The sequence below is a fragment of the Typopeltis vanoorti genome, chromosome 23 (assembly GCF_054136105.1).
Source record: "Typopeltis vanoorti isolate ZY-2024b chromosome 23, IOZ_Tvanoo_1.0, whole genome shotgun sequence".
Classification (NCBI taxonomy): domain Eukaryota; kingdom Metazoa; phylum Arthropoda; class Arachnida; order Uropygi; family Thelyphonidae; genus Typopeltis; species Typopeltis vanoorti.
This window is the reverse complement of record NC_143571.1, coordinates 30,552,937-30,572,524: the sequence shown is the minus strand read 5'-3', so window position 1 is coordinate 30,572,524 and position 19,588 is coordinate 30,552,937. Positions and strand designations below refer to the sequence as shown.

At 36.3% G+C, this 19,588-nt stretch overlaps 1 protein-coding gene across 1 annotated transcript in view; it reads left to right on the top strand.

Moving 5' to 3' along the window:
• Positions 1-19,588, top strand: part of Vha26 (V-type proton ATPase subunit Vha26) — a 100,846-nt gene that overhangs the window by 57,084 nt on the left and 24,174 nt on the right. The window contains exons 5-6 of the mRNA XM_090412823.1: positions 950-1,039; positions 3,743-3,906. Of these exons, the coding sequence (XP_090268949.1) occupies positions 950-1,039; positions 3,743-3,906 (254 nt within the window). The remainder of the gene's footprint in view (positions 1-949; positions 1,040-3,742; positions 3,907-19,588) is intronic.

The following is a 19,588-nucleotide window of genomic DNA, read 5'->3' as shown; positions in this document are numbered from 1 at the left end:
CTGCACGAGACCTGGAGCATAAGAGAGCACAAGCCTAAGAGTAAGAGAGGTTTTTCTGGTGCTGCACGACTTTTTAAATTGCGCACCACACATTAACACTACGTCATCGATTTCTCCTTCAATTTTTTCAGCGTCACTTCATGTCACCCAGTACTGAGTGCCACACATGGAATCCTTAGCGTGATTCTCAGAATGCATGAATGGGGGGCGGGGGGAACTACTTGCTTACGAAAAGGGTGCACCTGTACTCTTTGTTGCACGTGTTTCTATTCCGGCCACTTTTATTTAATCGGATTATCTCTTTCTCCCAGCAATTTATAAGTACTTACACTTAAGCAGTAAGATATAAGCAATTTAACAATTCATAATACTTTACATTATAACAAAAATAAAATGAAAGATTCTCAGTTTAGTAATATTTTTGTAATTTACAAGAGTTTAGTATATTCTGATATTTCAATAATTGATTCAAAATGTAACCCCATGTTAAGTCTGAAGGAAACGTAAATTGATCCAACTTTAGTTTCATTCAGGACTTAACAAAGGAAATATGCATAAAAGTACAAAATCAAAAAAAAAAAAAAATTGAAGAAAATCACACAACTGATTGTGTTGACAGCCAGCATGCGACTGATTCAACGTGGGGGCAGCAAGAAACTCAGCTACTTGAAATCGCAACTAAAATCTGTCATTGGTTTTGTCAGAAATCGAACTTGAATGATGGCTGGGGTCAAATAAACCCCCATGCGATTAATTAAAGAAAGGCATTGTAGACTTCAAAGGTCCTCTGAATTGAGTAGCACTTTGGTCTGAAATCAGTAATAAAGGCTTTTTCATTTTAGTAATAGTATATAAGTTAATAACTGCAAGTAAAAACAGTAGAAATAGTTCAAAATTTTTTCATCTTTTGTCAGCAGTTCATTTCTTTAATCCACATTTCTTCAATTAGAATGTTTTGGAAGAGGCACGTCAGCTGTTGAGAGCTAGGATTCAAGACCAGAACTCTTATCAAGAAATATTAAAAAATTTAATTGTGCAGGTAAATGAGACATTTCTAATATTATAAGTTAATTATCGTAGACAGGCTTATACGTTGGTTATGCATTATTAAAACACTTGAGGAATAGAACAACGTAGTTAAGGATAAAAATTAAATTAAACTTTAATAAATATTTTCCGATATTTCGGCAACGTCACGTTGCCATTTTCTAAAGGAACTTACAAAAAAGTTACGTGCATGTAGGCACCACAACACAGAAACTGGGAATGAAGAGATGAAGCTATTGTTCTCCTAACAGTCCTGATGGTGCCCTCTAGCGGGCTAAGTAGGGCGGGCTACGAGGCCGACAGATGAAAAAGTTCGAAAAATTAAAAAAGAACTCTACCGTCTTTCCAAAACCTGCTACCAACACCGGTAATCAACCTTTCTTCAGTCACCCTGAAGCACTCAATGCGCTGTCACGTGGACACAACTTCGCCATTGCTCCCAATAAAATACCTAGTGAGGATATTATGATCCAGATCGAGCACGGAATCTGCCACCTTCCACATCAAGTCGCCAACAGTGAAAGACTGGATGTAGCCTGTGTCCTTTCCAAAGCAAGACCACCAAAAACCAACATATCGAACAAGGAATATAAAGCTCTACAGGAAATGAAGAATAATAAAGAATTAGTTATCACCAAAGCGGATAAGGGAAATGCAACTGTAGTACTTAACCAAAAGGACTACACAGGTAAGCTGAATGCTCTTCTATTAGATCGGGCCACTTACCTCCCTATCAATTACAATCCCACCAACTCTCAAATTAGAAAACTTCACAGGCTCCTTAAGAGAGTCACTTCTTGGCCTGTAGAAGTTACCAACAGATTAAAGCCGTTTAACTCTATACCCCCCCCCCCCCGTATTTACGGACTCCCAAAAATACACAAAGAAAATGTGCCATTACGTCCCATAGTGGATGGCATTGATTCCCCCACATACAAATTAGCTAAACATTTGGCCAAAGAGCTCACACACTATACTGGCAACACACCATCACACACAAAAAACTCAGCCCATTTCAAAGCCAGCATAGAAAACTTCACACTCCAACATACTGACATAATTGTCAGCTTTGACGTTTCCTCTTTATTCACAAATGTCCCACTCAAGAAAACTCTAGAGCTAATCCAAGCTAAATTTTCTCCCGATATCTCAGCCTTATTTCAGTTAACAATGAACTCAGGCTATTTCGTTTGGCAAGGAAAATTCTACAAACAAATAGAGGGGACAGCCATGGGTTCACCACTCTACCCACCCTTGGCCAATTTCTTTATGGAGACCTTTGAAGAAAAAGCCTTAGCCTCTGCCCCACAAAAACCAACCATATGGCTTCGCTACGTTGATGATGTGATCGCTATTTGGCCACATGGCTCTGAAACACTTCTCTCCTTCTTAACACACTTAAACAACCAACACCCCAGAATCAAATTCACTCTGGAAAAAGAGGAAAAAAACAGCCTCCCTTTCCTAGACACACTAGTCACCCGCCAGCCTAATGGAACCTTGGTTTTCTCAGTTTACAGACAACCCACCCATACAGGCAGATACATTCACCAACAATCTCCCCCCCCCCTCCCAACAATATGGAGGAGTGAAAACACTATACAACAGGTCTAAACTAATCTGTTCAAACGACTTGGCCCTAAACACTGAACTAAATCACATCCTCAACACTTTCTCAGCCAATGGCTACCCCCCCAAAAAAATCCAAAAAATATTAGAACCTACAAACCACATTCCCCCCCCCCCACACACAACAAGGATTACTCTAAATCCATCACCATTCCCTACATCCGAGGCACCTCGGAAAAGATTACCAAAATCTTAAAAAAACATGATCTGACTTCCTGTTACAAACCTTACAGAAAATTGGCATCCCTTATCCGCTCCACTAAAGACCAACCACTTCCCCTAGACCTACTTGGTGTTTATCAGGTCCATTGCAGTTGTAACCTGTCTTACTTTGGCCAAACAGGCAGGACAGCGAATATCAGAATTTCGGAACACACGGACTACATCCGTTTTCACAAATAGTCATTCTGGGCTTGCGGACCATGCTCTGGATACACGCCACAGAATACGGTGGAAGAAAGCTACAGTGATACACCGTAGCAAATACAAATTTGAAAGACTCTTTATGGAATCAGCCTCAGCCCTAAGAAATTCTCCAAACCTCAACAAATTTGGTTGTATGCGACTGCCCCAAATTTGGGAGGCCTACATCTGCAGACCTTCAGCCCAACGGCCAAGAACACCTACTTAGCCCGCTAGAGGGCACCATCAGGACTGTTAGGAGAACAATAGCTTCATCTCTTCATTCCCAGTTTCTGTGTTGTAGTGCCTACGTGCACGTAACTTTTTTGTAAGTTCCTTTAGAAAATGGCAACATGACGTTGCCGAAATATCGGAAAATATTTATTAAAGTTTAATTTAATTTATATCCTTAACTACGTTGTTCTATTCCTTAAGTGTTTTAATAATATAAGTTAATTAGTAATTATTGTATTGCTATATACAAAGTAAGCTAATTAATACTTAGCTACTAAATATGATAATTTTGTAAAAAAAAATTTTTTTTAAATAGTGATACTAACTAGTCAGTATGAGGATGATGTAGGACATGGTATTTAGATATTTCAGAATCAGTATTTATGGCAGTAATATTTAGGACTAGGTTTTTTTGGTTTATTTTTTTCAGGGAGTGTTTCAGTTATTAGAAAAGGATGTTGTCATTCGTTGCCGTAAAGAAGATGCATCTCTAGTACAAAAATGCATCAAGCTTGCAATGCAGACATTCAAAGCTGAAGTTGGCAAGGATTGTAAACTTATTCTTGATACTGAGAACTATTTACCATCTGATATGTAAGTAAATTCATGACTTCCATAAACTTGAGTTGTTTGGCTCTAGATTTAGAATTAGAAGTAATCTTTTTGATGTTATCTCTCAGTATCTTTTCTTAACATCTTCTGCCCTGTATGCAGTTATTTTAAGTTGACTGTTTTTTAGTATTTTTGAAGATACATAAGGATGTTATCTTCAGCTTATATCTATTAACCACTGAACTAGCATTGACCTGTTTAGAAATCAATAATTACATGGATGTGAAGTGCCCTTTGAAGTTAATATAATATTTTGATACTATAAAAGGCATTCTCTCTCTCTTTGGTCTGTATTTATCCACTTCTTTTGGTAGCCAATATCTTTCTATACTATGTAAATGCTTTTTTCTCTTCTTCCATTTAAGATGTAAACATTTAGCTCTCTTCGAATGGCTTTATTTTTTATATGGTCTAATTTTGTGAATCCTTTAATTGTTCTTAAATATTATTTCTGCAGCCTGTGTTTTACTTTAATCTTTCCTTTTCACAGTCCACATTTCTGAACTGTATAGTCAAGTGGGAGACGCCATTACTTTATTATTTATTATTAAAACACTTAAGGAATAAAACAACGTAGTTAAGGATATAAATTAAATTAAACTTTAATAAATATTTTCCGATATTTCGGCAATGTCACATTGCCATCTTCTAAAGGAACTTACAAAAAAGGCACGTGCACGTAGGCACTACAAACACAGTAACTGGGAATGAAGAGATGAAGCTATTGTTCTCCTAAAAGTCCTGATGGTGCCCTCTAGCGGGCTAAGTAGGTGTTCTTGGCCGTTGGGCTGAAGGTCTGCTGATGTAAGCCTCCCAAATTTGGGGCAGTCGCATACAACCAAATTTGTTGAGGTTTGGAGAATTTCTTAGGGCTGAGGCTGATTCCATAAATAGTCTTTCGTATTTGTATTTGCTATGGTGTATTACTGTAGCTTTCTTCCACCGTATTCTGTGGCGTGTATCCAGAGCATGGTCCGCAAGCCCAGAATGACTGTACTTGTGAAACCGGATGTAGTCCTTGTGTTCAGAAATTCTGATATTCGCTGTCCTGCCTGTTTGGCCAAAGTAGGACAGATTACAACTGCAAGGGACCTGGTATACACCAGGTAGGTCTAGGGGAAGTGGTTGGTCTTTAGTGGAGCGGATAAGGGATGCCAATTTTCTGTAAGGTTTGTAACAGGAGGTCAGGTCATGCTTTTTTAAGATTTTGGTAATCTTTTCCGAGGTGCCTCGGATGTAGGGAATGGTGATGGATTTAGAGTAATCCTTGTTGTGGATGGGGGGAGGGGATCTGTGGTTTGTAGGATCTAATATTTTTTGGACTTTTTTTGGGGGGTAGCCATTGGCTGAGAAAGTGTTGAGGATGTGATTTAGTTCAGTGTTTAGGGCCAAGTCGTTTGAACAGATCAGTTTAGCCCTGTTGTATAGTGTTTTCACTACTCCATATTGTTGTGTGTGTGTGTGTGTAGGGGGGGGGGGTGGGATTGTTGGTGAATGTATCTGCCTGTATGGGTGGGTTTTCTGTAAACTGAGAAAACCAAGGTTCCATTAGGCTGGCGGGTGACTAGTGTGTCTAGGAAAGGGAGGCTGTTTTTTTCCTCTTTTTCCAGGGTGAATTTGATTCTGGGGTGTTGGTTGTTTAAGTGTGTTAAGAAGGAGAGAAGTGTTTCAGAGCCATGTGGCCAAATAGCGAACACATCATCAACGTAGTGAAGCCATATGGTTGGTTTTTGTGGGGCAGAGGCTAAGGCTTTTTCTTCAAAGGTCTCCATAAAGAAATTGGCCAAGGGTGGGGAGAGTGGTGAACCCATGGCTGTCCCCTCTATTTGTTTGTAGAATTTTCCTTGCCAAACGAAATAGCCTGAGTTCATTGTGAACTGAAATAAGGCTGAGATATTGGGAGAAAATTTAGCTTGGATTAGCTCTAGAGTTTCCTTGAGTGGGACATTTGTGAATAAAGAGGAGACGTCAAAGCTGACCATTATACTTTGGCTTTAATCTGTTGGTAACTTCTACAGGCCAAGAAGTGACTCTCTTAAGGAGCCTGTGAAGTTTTCTGATTTGAGAGTTGGTGGGATTGTAATTGATGGGGAGGTAAGTAGCCCGATCTAAGAGAAGCGCATTCAGCTTACCTGTGTAGTCCTTTTAGTTAAGGACTACAGTTACGTTTCCCTTATCCGCTTTGGTGATAACTATTTCTTTATTATTCTTCATTTCCTGTAGAGCTTTATATTCCTTGTTGGATTTTGGTGGGACTGCTTTGGAAAGGACACAAGCTACATCCAGTCTCACACTGTTGGCGACTTGATGTGGAAGGTGGCGGATTCCGCATTCGATCTGGATCATAATATCCTCACTGGGTATTTTTTTGGGAGCAATCGCGAAGTTGTGGCCACGTGACAGCACGCTGATTGCTTCTGGCTTCAGGGTGACTGAAGAAAGGTTGATTACGTTATTGGTAGCAAGTTTTGGAAGGACGGTAGAGTTCTTTTTTAATTTTTCGAATTTTTTCATCTGTCGGCCTCGTATTTTTTTTAAATTCTTTGTCGGCCGCGGTACATGAGACGTCACGTAAAATCGACCAAAGTTCGTGGTTTAAAGTGCACGAAAGCTAATCTTCGATGGCACGAATAGCTTCGTTAATGTTCGCTAAGAGCGACCCGCGTGGCGGCGATTTGTTCGCATAGCAACGCGTAGCTAGCGCGGTTATATATTCGGAGAGCTTTTTGTGACACAAACCGGTGCTTAAATTTTATACAGTTCGGGATTACTTTATTATTCCGGCAGCGTTTCAGGAACGCTAGACGATTTAATTGTCTAGACAGCTTCAATTTCAATTTACCGTATTGGCGGGCCTTTCGTGCGATTGTATCTCCGTGGATGATGTTGATTCTCGTAGACAGGCTTATACGTTGGTTATGCATTATTAAAACACTTAAGGAATAAAACAACGTAGTTAAGGATATAAATTAAACTAAACTTTAATAAATATTTTCCGATATTTCGGCAATGTCACATTGCCATCTTCTAAAGGAACTTACAAAAAAGGCATGTGCACGTAGGCACTACAAACACAGTAACTGGGAATGAAGAGATGAAGCTATTGTTCTCCTAAAAGTCCTGATGGTGCCCTCTAGCGGGCTAAGTAGGTGTTCTTGGCTGTTGGGCTGAAGGTCTGCTGATGTAAGCCTCCCAAATTTGGGGCAGTCGCATACAACCAAATTTGTTGCGCCATTACTTTATAAAATTTAAGTTCGGTTTCTTGTCTTATTTTTATTATGACTGTGGTCTGAAAAGTTCTCAGCTTCAACCATAGATGGCAACATTATCGGCAAGAATTTTTTTTTTTCTAAGTTGGTACATCTGTCATAAGCATTCATGTTAAATTGCAAGTCATTCTATCAAGTAGTTTGTTTTTTACAGCTGTCTAAGCAAAAGTGTTGTCTGTGGCCCTTGAAATGGATAAAATTGAGTATTGTGAAGTTATAAAATTCTTTGTAAAAGAAGGTTAAATGCCAAAAGAAATTCATTCATTTATGGGCACTCTTCTCACTTCGTTTTCGACAATTAAGAAATGGGCTGCTGAGATTAAACATGGCCATACCATCCTTGAAGATGATCCACATGAAGGACATCCAAAAAGTGTAACAACACCAGAAATCTTTGATCAAATGCACGATATGGTATTGGATGACCGGCGAGTCAGAGTGAGTGAAATTGCTGAGACTATAGGCATTTCAAAAAAACATGTAGGATATTTTTTTGCATGAAGAATTGCAAATGAAAAAGCTTTGTGCAAAATGGGTGCCGTGCTTGCTCACAGCAGATCAAAAATGCACTTGCATGAAAATGTCTGAACAGTTCTTGGAGCGTTTTAACAAGAATAAAACTGATTTTGTACATTGATTTATTACTATGGATGAGACTTGGATTCACCATTACACACCAGAATCCAAACAGCTGCCAAAACAGTGGACAGAAGCCAGTTGTTCAGCGCAAAACAGTCTGTTCCATCAGCAGGAAAGGTCATGGCATCGGTGTTTTGGGATGGTAAAGGCATCTTGTTTATTAATTATCTTGAAAAGGGTAAAACAATAACCAGGGAATATTATTCTGATCTTTTAACCAGACTAAATGAAAAAATTCATGAGAAAAGACCCTGTTTGCAGAAGAAAAAAATCATCTTTTATCAGGACAATATACCTGCCCACAAAGGTGTTTTGGCAATAGGAAAATTAAGGGATCTGCACTATGAATTGTTGGAACATCCACCATATTCCCCAGATTTGGCTTCCTCTGGCTTCTGCCTCTTCCCAAAACTAAAACTCTTCCTCGTTGGTCAGCGTTTTTCTTCGAATTAAGAGTGATTGCAGCTGTAGATGGATATTTCACCGATCTTACTGAGAACCACTACAGGGATGGGATAATGGCGCTGGAGCATTGCTGGAATAAATGTGTTAGTCTTAAATGAGATTATGTTAAAAATAAAAATAACTGAAATTATAAATTCGTTTTTTCATTGTTAGACTGAGAACCTTTCAGACCACCTCATATTAAGTCTCCTTTTAATTGATTGTTCCATAGATTTTCTGAAATTTTTATATCTTTTTCATCTATATCTTTGTCTTTTTTAAATTTATTATGCGACCTCATACAATACAGCATTATATTAATAATAGTTCTTCTGGTTAACTGGTTAACTTTGTTTTATTATAGTTTTTCATATTTTTATAATTTAATCGATCTGTGTGTGCGTGCGTGCGTGCGTGCGCGCGTATATTGATTTATTTTTATTTTTTTTTATTGTACTCCATAATTTTTCTCTATGTATTTTATCCAAAGCTTTCTCATCATCTATAAAGGTTAATGCATCTCCAAATTAAATACTCGTCTTTTTTTTTTTTTTTAGTAGTTTGTTTTAAGACATAGATATTATCTATATGTGATCTTTCATATCTAAAACTATTTTGATCTTCTGAGAGTATATTGTTTACAGTATTTCTGAATCTTTTATTCAGAATTTTACTGTATATTTTGTAACTGCTATTTAATAGGCTTATTCCTTTGAGATTTCCAGTCATTTCTATCTTCTTTCTTAAAATAGATATAATCTTAGCTTTGCCAATCGGATAGAAGTGTGGAGATTGTAGGAGTCTTTAAATCCTTGAAGTTATTTACTAACTTTAGTTAGTAAATAACTTTACTTTGTGAGCTTTTTCTTTTTTTTTTTTTTACTATGGCTTTAACTATATTTCTGTAACTTTATTACATTTCTTCTATTTCCTTTGTTTAAGTTCCTAAGTTATTTACTAACTTTAATCTGTATTTTTTTTTAATCTAATTCAGTTGCTCCTTTTCTATTTTTTGTTATCTGTATTGCTTTATTAAAGTTCTTTGTGTTATTTTAGTTAATTTGATCTAATTGGTTCTATATTATATTGATTTCATCATTGTTATTGTCTATTAATAAATCTGGGTCATGCCATAAATTCTTATGTTCTATCTTGTATTATATTTTTACTCTATTTCTTTCTTCATTATTTAATTTTCTTAATAATTTGTAGGATATGTCTTGTCTTCCATGTATATCTTCTATTTTATTAATAAATCTTTCCCAAGAATCTTGGTGAGCTTTTTCTTTTTTTTTACTATGGCTTTAACTATATTTCTGTAACTTTTTGTACATTTCTTCTATTTCCTTTGTTTTTGAACTATATTTTTTGAAGGAGTGATCTGTATTCCATCCCCCCCTCCCACCTTTTTTATTGCATTTTCTATTTCTTTGTTCCAAATTTTTAATATTTTTTAATACAAGCATACATTTGTCATACAGCATTAGGTTCTAGATTGCTATTGTACAGTGGGTTTCATCATATAACACGATTGTTTTTTTTTTCTTTTTTTTTTCCCTGGTGATAGATGCACGTAATGGCTTAATAGTTTTTAAACAGTCATATAGGTGCAAATGAGGCAAATAAAGCGTTAATTTATGTCAGTTATGCAACCAAAAAATTTAGAATAATAATAATATTTATATATTATTATTATTTACATAATATTTACAAATGTAAAAGTTATTCTGAATATCTTGGCTTAAATGCCAACCAGTTTTTCTTCAGCCTACACCATTAAAAGTTTTTCCATTTTGGCAATAAGATTGTCATATTTACATAACGATAACGATGGTATCGTTAACTTTAAAATTTCACTTTAACTTTGTTAAAGTGAAACTTTAACAAAGTTCAAGTTTCACTTTAAGATAACTTTAGATAATTGTCAACTTAACTGTTGACAATTAGTTTAGCCTGTGGCTTATCTCAGTGTTCAATACACCATCATCACAAAATTTAATAATTTTAATTTTGGTATCTAATGCAATAAGTTCATATGTCTTCTTCTTTTCACTGGAAGCAACAGCATATTTACTTTGAATTTTATATGCCATTTTATTAACAACAATAAAATAATAGTTATTAAACAGTTTGGAATTTGCAGCAAAATACCCAAGCACAGAGAGAGAGACAGATTCAGTGAGCAATGACATTGTAAACAAACAGTTTACAAAAACTGTATCAGTTGATTCATGTGAGTATTATGTTGCAAAAACTCATATGAACAAATGAAGCACTGTACACTACCTAAAAAGAAACCGGACTTTTCGAAAACAGAAGAAACTAGTAGCGCCAGATGTTGTATCTTTTTGTTGTTGAAAGTGGCAACCTTTATTAATGTTGTGTCAACTATTTATGACATTTATTTCATTAGAAGCCGAGTTATAGTGCCAAGAGTGACAGTGTGTTTTGACGAAAGGTCTGAAAATGAGTTTCAAACAGAGAGCTGTGATTGACTTTTGTTTTAAACTTGGTAAAAGTTTTACCGAAACACATCAAATGCTTCGAAAAGCATATGATGATGAATGCTTATCCTGTACTCAAGTTTATGAGTAGTTTAAGCGATTTCAAAGTGATCGTGAGACGCTTGAGGACGACGAAAAGCTGGGCCGTTCCAAAAACTGGACTGAGCGAAGTTAACATCCAAAAAGTGCGTGATTTCATCAAAGAAAACCTGAAATCGTCCATGCAATTGATTGAAGATGAATTGGGGATTCCAAAATCAGCTGTGCACAACATTTTGACTGAGAGTTTGGGCCTTTGTAAATTGAATTCGTGATTTGTTCACCACAAGGAATAGAACAACGTAATTAAGGATATAAATTAAATTAAACTTTAATAAATATTTTCCGATATTTCGGCAATGTCACATTGCCATCTTCTAAAGGAACTTACAAAAAATTTACAAACTTACACTCCAACATACTGACATAATGGTCAGCTTTGACGTCTCCTCTTTATTCACAAATGTCCCACTCAAGGAAACTCTAGAGCTAATCCAAGCTAAATTTTCTCCCGATATCTCAGCCTTATTTCAGTTCACAATGAACTCAGGTTATTTCGTTTGGCAAGAAAAATTCTACAAACAAATAGAGGGGACAGCCATGGGTTCACCACTCTCCCCACCCTTGGCCAATTTCTTTATGGAGACCTTTGAAGAAAAAGCCTTAGCCTCTGCCCCACAAAAACCAACCATATGGCTTCGCTACGTTGATGATGTGTTCGCTATTTGGCCACATGGCTCTGAAACACTTCTCTCCTTCTTAACACACTTAAACAATCAACACCCCAGAATATCAAATTCACCCTGGAAAAAGAAGAAAAAAACAGCCTCCCTTTCCTAGACACACTAGTCACCCGCCAGCCTAATGGAACCTTGGTTTTCTCAGTTTACAGAAAACCCACCCATACAGGCAGATACATTCACCAACAATCCCCCCCCCCCCCCCCACACACACACAACAATATGGAGTAGTGAAAACACTATACAACAGGGCTAAACTAATCTGTTCAAACGACTTGGCCCTAAACACTGAACTAAATCACATCCTCAACACTTTCTCAGCCAATGGCTACCCCCCAAAAAAAGTCCAAAAAATATTAGAACCTACAAACCACAGATCCCCTCCCCCCCTCCACAACAAGGATTACTCTAAATCCATCACCATTCCCTACATCCGAGGCACCTCGGAAAAGATTACCAAAATCTTAAAAAAGCATGACCTGACCTCCTGTTACAAACCTTACAGAAAATTGGCATCCCTTATCCGCTCCACTAAAGACCAACCACTTCCCCTAGACCTACCTGTTGTATACCAGGTCCCTTGCAGTTGTAATCTGTCTTACTTTGGCCAAACAGGCAGGACAGCGAATATCAGAATTTCTGAACACAAGGACTACATCCGGTTTCACAAGTACAGCCATTCTGGACTTGCGGACCATGCTCTGGATACACGCCACAGAATAAGGTGGAAGAAAGCTACAGTAATACACCGTAGCAAATACAAATACGAAAGACTATTTATGGAATCAGCCTCAGCCCTAAGAAATTCTCCAAACCTCAACAAATTTGGTTGTATGCGACTGCCCCAAATTTGGGAGGCTTACATCAGCAGACCTTCAGCCCAACGGCCAAGAACACCTACTTAGCCCGCTAGAGGGCACCATCAGGACTTTTAGGAGAACAATAGCTTCATCTCTTCATTCCAAGTTACTGTGTTTGGTAGTGCCTACATGCACGTGCTTTTTTTGTAAGTTCCTTTAGAAGATGGCAATGTGACATTGCCGAAATATCGGAAAATATTTATTATTAAAGTTTAATTTAATTTATATCCTTAACTATGTTGTTCTATTCCTTAAGTGTTTTAATAATGTTCACCACAAGTTGACCGACGACCAAAAAATGTATCGAAGCGAACCACAAGGACCTCATTAAAAAAAGTAATGATCATTTCAAATTTCCTTGAAACGATCATTACTGGTGATGAAACATGGTGATTTGAGTATGAGCCTGAAACAAAGTGCCAGAGTGCTATGTGGAGACCACCAGAAGAGGAGCATCTGGAAAAAAGTCACTTGGAGAAGTCAGAAGTAAAGACAATGCTGATTTGTTTCTAAGATTCCAAGGGCATTATCCACAAAGAATTCGTTTTGCCCGGCCAAACGGATGGTGAGTTTTATCTTGAAGTTTTGAAGCGATTGATAGCGAGAATTCGTCGCGTATGGCACGAATATCGTGATGCAGGCAGCTGGTCACTTTTGAATGATAATGCACCATCTCATCGTTCGAACATTGTGAGACATTATTTGAGAAAAAACCAAGTTTGTGTGTTGGATCACTTGCTGTATTCACCTGATTTAGCACCCTGTGACCTCTTTCTCTTCTCCCGACTTCATTTGCCGATGAAAGGAAAGCGATACAACACCATTGAAAATGTTCAAGCAGCAGTAACCACGACCCTGAACAGTATCAGAAAAACCGATATAAAAAACTCATTTAACGAATTAATTGACTGTGCCAAATGCTGTATCGAAGCTGAAGGAGAGTATATTGATAGAAATAAATTATTTGAATAATTATAATTGGCCTGTGTTTTATTTTCTATCAAAAGTTTGGTTTCTTTTTGGACAGAGGGTGTATAAGTGGACATTGGTCATAACTGAAAAGCGTTGTATGAGCAGATCATCTTAAAGCGAAGTTCATAAGGTGGGATAAGCAGTATTACTTTATTTCATTTTTCTTTCCAGGTACTTCAAGTATGCCTTATGAATTATCTTTATTAAAGTTTATTTTTCACTTGGTTAGACTATAATAAATTTAGTTTAATCCTTTATCCAAGTATGAGCAAACAAAGTTTGCGCCTGAAAATATCTTCAGGACTGGGGTAAGGTAGTACAACACCGGACAACTTGTAGCAAAGGTGGACCAAGCTAACATCACTCCTGTCTCAGTATCTCCCATAATGCAAAACACATCTCCTTGCAGATATGTATAATGTTATGCATTAAGGGAAGGGCCACTACCCAGATTAGTTTTGACCTTTATTGTGGTCTCTTCAGTGGGAGCCAGGAAGAAGTAATTGCGAGGTCATCTTTACCTATAGGAGTTGCCAAATGGTGTGCCACCTTTTTATTAAATTACTCTGGATTTAGAGAAAGATGTTGAAAGTTTATTTTTGTATGTAGGAATCTTGAGATTTTTTCCATAGGAAGGAAGGCTACTTTTACGGTGTGTTTGTTCATTAATTAGGCTAGCTTATCTGTAATCTCAAGATTCCTACATCCACCAAAACCACCTCATCATCCTCTTAAAAAAACAGGAGTCTACAAAATCCATTGCTTTTGCGAGATTTGCTACGTAGGACAGACAGGAAGATCTGGAGAAATACGCATGGCTGAACACCAAAAAGACATACAATACAAAAGAAAGCAAAAAACAGGTCTTGCTTTCCATACCACTTCCACTGGACAAGATGGACTCTGGCAAAAAAAACGACGATGTCATACATAGAAAACAACTGCTACATAAGAAAATTCAAAGAAGCTGCTAATATGCTGAAAAATGCAATAAAAATCAAGGTTTATTCTCCATCAAGTGTGGTCAGCTCTAATAAAAATCTACCTCAATCTGAGCTCGGACTGTATGAACGAGAACAAAGAATATGTGACATTGTCCAGTATTGTTCAACGTCAATAACGTTTTATATCTGTATTCTGTTATTTGAGTTTATGAATAGCCAGATGGTTATGATTTGTATTTATTAATTTCTCTTGTTTAAACTTTAAGTTATACTATTTACCCCTGAAGATGTAAATCCTACGATTTACGAAACTTGTCGGGAACTATTATTTCAGTATGTTGTATAACTGAATAATAAAAAATGTGGTGTAATCACCGAAATATGTCTTTTGAACCAATTAGTCACAGAAGTCTACACCTGCAAGTAATCAAACCTTTCATGACAGGGGCAACTCGTATTAAAGGTGGGGTACGCTCTGATCACTATCTTTAGTATTTCCCATAATGTAAAACACATCTCCTAGGAGATGTATGATGTTATACATTATGGGGGGGGGGGGGTCACTGCCCAGATCGGTTTCAACCTTTGCTGAGGTCTCATTAGTGAGTAGTAGCAGATCCAAATTGTAAATACTCAGGTTGTAGTGATGCAGAAGTTATACTTAACCATACGAATTGCCAAGAGGAATCGCATCACAAAAGGCATCAAGAATTACTGAAATAGAAAGCCAAAAGGCTTCACTTCAGCAATGCAGAATTATTCAAATTAAGTGGATATTGAATCCAACATTATTTCAAAGCCAAATAGAGAAACTACAAGAGTGTTGCCCCTGTCATGAAAGGTTTGCTTACGCTTGGATCTGCCAAAACTTTTATAGTTTCTATCTATATTCGGCATGAAATGCACTTTTTCTGAAACTCTTGTAGTTTCTCTATTCGGCTTTGAAATAATATTGGATTCAATATATACATTTAATTTGAATAATTTTGTATCGCTGAAGCGAAGCCTTTTGGCTCTCTATTTCAGTAATTCTTGTGCCTTTTGTGATGTGACACCACTTGTCAATTCATATGGTAAAGTATAACCTCTGCATCACTACATCCTGAGTATTTACAATTTGGGTCTGCCTATTCACTGATGAGACCTCAACAAAGGTCGAAACTGGTCCTGGTAGTGACCCCCCCCCCCACCATAATGTATAACATCATACATCTCCTAGGAGATGTGTTTTACATTATGGGAAATACTAAGGATAGTGATCAGAGCTTACCCCACTTTACTACGAGTTGCCCCTGTCATGATGAAAAGTTTGCTTACGTTTGGATCCTCCGAAACTTTTATAGTTTCTATCTATATTCGGCATGAAACTCTTGCAGGTTCTCTGAAACTCTTGTAGTTTCTCTATTCAGTTTTGAAATAAGTTGGATTCAATATCCACTTAATTTGAATAATTTTGCATCGCCGAAGTGAAGCCTTTTGACTTTCTGTTTCAGTAGTAGCTACTAAATAATGATCTATAAAGATTAATTTCCTGTGTAAACATGTACAACTCTTACACATGAAGCTAGTTTATTATTAGTAATGATATAGTCAGTTATAACTCTTGTTCTTATACTATTCCAATTATATTTATATTATTTTTTCAAAAAAAAAAGTATGTATTTTATAATTATTGAAAATGTAAATATTTAATAGTTATTGACCATTATTTATGCAAATATCTCTAAATTTACTTAAAATGACTTCCATTACCTGGTGAAATGTCACCATCATGCTTACTGGTGACCTCAAGTGGTTGTCATGTTTGGCTCTTAGAGCAAGGATTCTGTTCTCAACCCCCCCCTCCCTCCTAACCATCTACATAGAGTGTGCAGGATACCAATTGAGGGCATGAATATACTGCAGAGATCCCAGTACTTCCTCTATCTTTGAGGGTATAGCAGTAAAGTAGTTCCTCAGGATGGCCCCCAGTTAGAGTATGTGACAAAATTAGATGATGTGTTTTTTAAGAGGCTTTCTGATCATCTGGTGCATAATCTTGCTGAGCCTCTGTAACTCATTTGGTATAGATGAAGCCTTTTGGCTGGAAAGACCTTAGTCTGTGATGTCAGGAACCTTTATCTGGTCTCTTGACTAAAAGGTGAGTTAACTGGTCTCATATAGGGGGGGGGAATAGAGGGTTTCATCCCTCTGAACACATATGGATTTACAGTCATAAAATATATATACCTAATCCTTCATTAGGAGAGCTCAACCTGCCCTCACCCAAAGGAATGGGAGAGAAAGGGGAGGAATCCCCATACGAATAAATAAATAAATAAATAATCTTGTTGCTATCTACACTGGTAGGTCATGCCTGGAGGGAGGCTGTGTAATGGTATGCAGGAGGCACTGTTGAAGCCACTTTATTGTTTGAAGATGGTGAATAATACATTAGGGAAAAAAAATTATATTTGTAGAATTTTCAGCTAGATTTCTTAGCCATTGTCAGTACAATTGAAACGGTAAAAAAAAAAGCAAAATAAATAGACTATATAGATGGGAAGAGGATTACAATAATTTACCAGCTTTGAAAATCCATTAGAATGAGATAAGAAAAAAAAATACTTCAAATAAAACTTGAAACTACAACATGTGCATTCAAAATTTATTCATAACATTACACTACAAACAGATAATGTTTCATTGAAAATTTTCCTGAGCTTTCTCTTTTTACTTCATATTGCATACCCTTTTAGCAGCTGATTCTAATGCAGGGGTTCCCAACCTTTTTGTTTCCTAGAGCACATACCGGTAGGGCGACAGGCACCATCTATTTTTTCAAGCAAATTTTTTGAATTCTTTTGTTAAATGAATACATACAAAGTTTACATTATAATCAAATGTTTTATTACTTAAAAGTTTACATTATATAAAAATTTAAATATATATATGTAAGTTAGTGTGATCTTTGGCATTGCATTTCATTGGCCAGTGCTTCATAATTAGGAGAATATGTGATATTCCAGTTCTTAAACTGGAATGAACTACTTTGAATGCGCGTCTACTTTACATTGTATGCGTTTAATACTTGTCATATGGCATTAACGCATGCGTCATATAGCATGCCATGAATTGTTGCGTGATTATTTCAAACTATATGGCACACGGTTGAACAGCGGTGGGCACACACGAATTGGTCGACGGGTGCCATGGTGCCCGCGGGCATAAGGTTGGGAACCCCTGCTCTAATGTATGATTTGCTTTTAGCGCTTAGCTTATATTTTGCTGCACTTTTTTAAGTCATTTATTGCTTCAGTCATTGCTGCGAAAGAAGGTCCTATATCTTATTAAGGTGAGTGCCATGGCTATTTGTTCTTCATACTATGGGTATCTGTTGAATTCTTTCCAAGCAGTGTAGTGTGAACTTGGAAGAAGAAAAAAAAAACAACCACGTTGTTTGGTTGTCATATTTAACTACGAATAAATAAATATTTTTAATAGTTTTTAATTTTTTATAAACAGTTTTTAGGTACAGTTCTTAAAAAAATGCTATCCCTCCCAATTCACTTCTGAGATTTTGACTTATAGATTGAAATGTAAAAATTATTTTTATTATTTTTTTTTTATTCTGATGTACATTTATTGTTTTATTAGAACCATTCATTCTGTCATTTTTTTAAAAAATTAATAAATTAGATTTTAAAAATGATATTTGTAACATAAGTTCATTACAAGGTTTAACAGAATAAAAAGAGCACACAAAAAAAATTAATATATTTAATCAATCCTATATTTTGTCTATCACTGAGACATCATCAGAGAAACGATATTAAAATCATAAAAACATGCAAAAATGCACAAAACAGTAAGTGGAAAAGATTAGACTGAAAGCTTCAAGTCCTAATTTAAGAATTAAAGTTTTCTAAATTTTGTGAAGTTTTAATACAATGATATTTATTAAGATTAGGTTGGATTTTTTAAAATCTGCTGCTGATTCTAAAAAAAAATCATTCGAATTTGTATTGTTGTAGTGAAGCGTAGTAGTTTGCTTCCATTTGAATCTGTGCAAGACATCCAAGGCATGATCAGCTAGACTTGATGACCATACTGATGGTAGCAGATATATTTTTCTGTTCTTTTAAGCAGATGTTTGCACCCCTTATAGGACATCAGACTTTCAATATAATCTTTTCCACTTATTTTGTGCATTTGTGTGTGTGTTTACAATTTTAATATTGTTTGCCTGATAATGTCTCAGTGACTGAGACGAAATATGGGATTGATTAAACTTGATTTAATTATTTATTTGTGCTGTTTTTATTTCATTAAATCTTGTAATGAATTCCAACCAGCACGTGAGTCTAAATAGTTGATAACAAAGCTCCTCCGCTTTTTTTTTCTTTTCAAATTGCTCTCATAAAGAAATAGTGCATGAGGTGGAGAAATCGCAGTAAGTCCTTCATATACAAAAAAAAAAAAAAAAAAAAAAAAAAAAAAAAAAAAAAAATACAGGAAGCCTCTACTTATGCACATTCAAAGTACAAACATTCTACTGACTAGTAAATTGAGATTCCAGATTCATGTAACAAACACAGAACCTCACTTATAAACATCTTACATTGCTTGAAGTTTACCTATATTTTACAATGCACAAAGGAAAATCTTAGTCTGGTAATTCCTTCCTCTTTCTATGCCATTTTAAATATTCTTTAGTGGGTGAACAATTCCACACGTTTATTGGTGTGTGGGTATTTCTTAAGTAATAAATATAGAACGGCATGTGAAAATATATTATTCTGATTATCTCTTTTATTATCTTCATCAGTTTCCTGATATGTACCTCATGGGATGTTCAGGGTACTGTGACAGCACTACATGATTAAATTTACATTACTAGTAATCTTCTATCAACAATTATCCTCCAAATTAGTCTGTTATCTGTCAACACTTCACTATTGTCATATCTGACATTTTTTCTTCTAAGGCACTGACTGACTCAATATACCTCTGAGTCTTTCCTGCCATCTTGGCATCAAACACCTGTTTTGCCCTTTCCTGACCCATTCTATTTAAGATTACTTAAATTAACTCTGCTTACATATTCTTCAATGCTAACAATGTCAAGTTTCTTTCTAATACTTTCATTTTTAATATGATTCTGCCTGTGATGCCATCTGTTCCCCTAATTTTTCTCAGAACCCTCATATCTGTGATCTCCAGATCAAGTGCTTAATTTCTAACCCAACTCTCAGATCCATAACTTAAAATTGG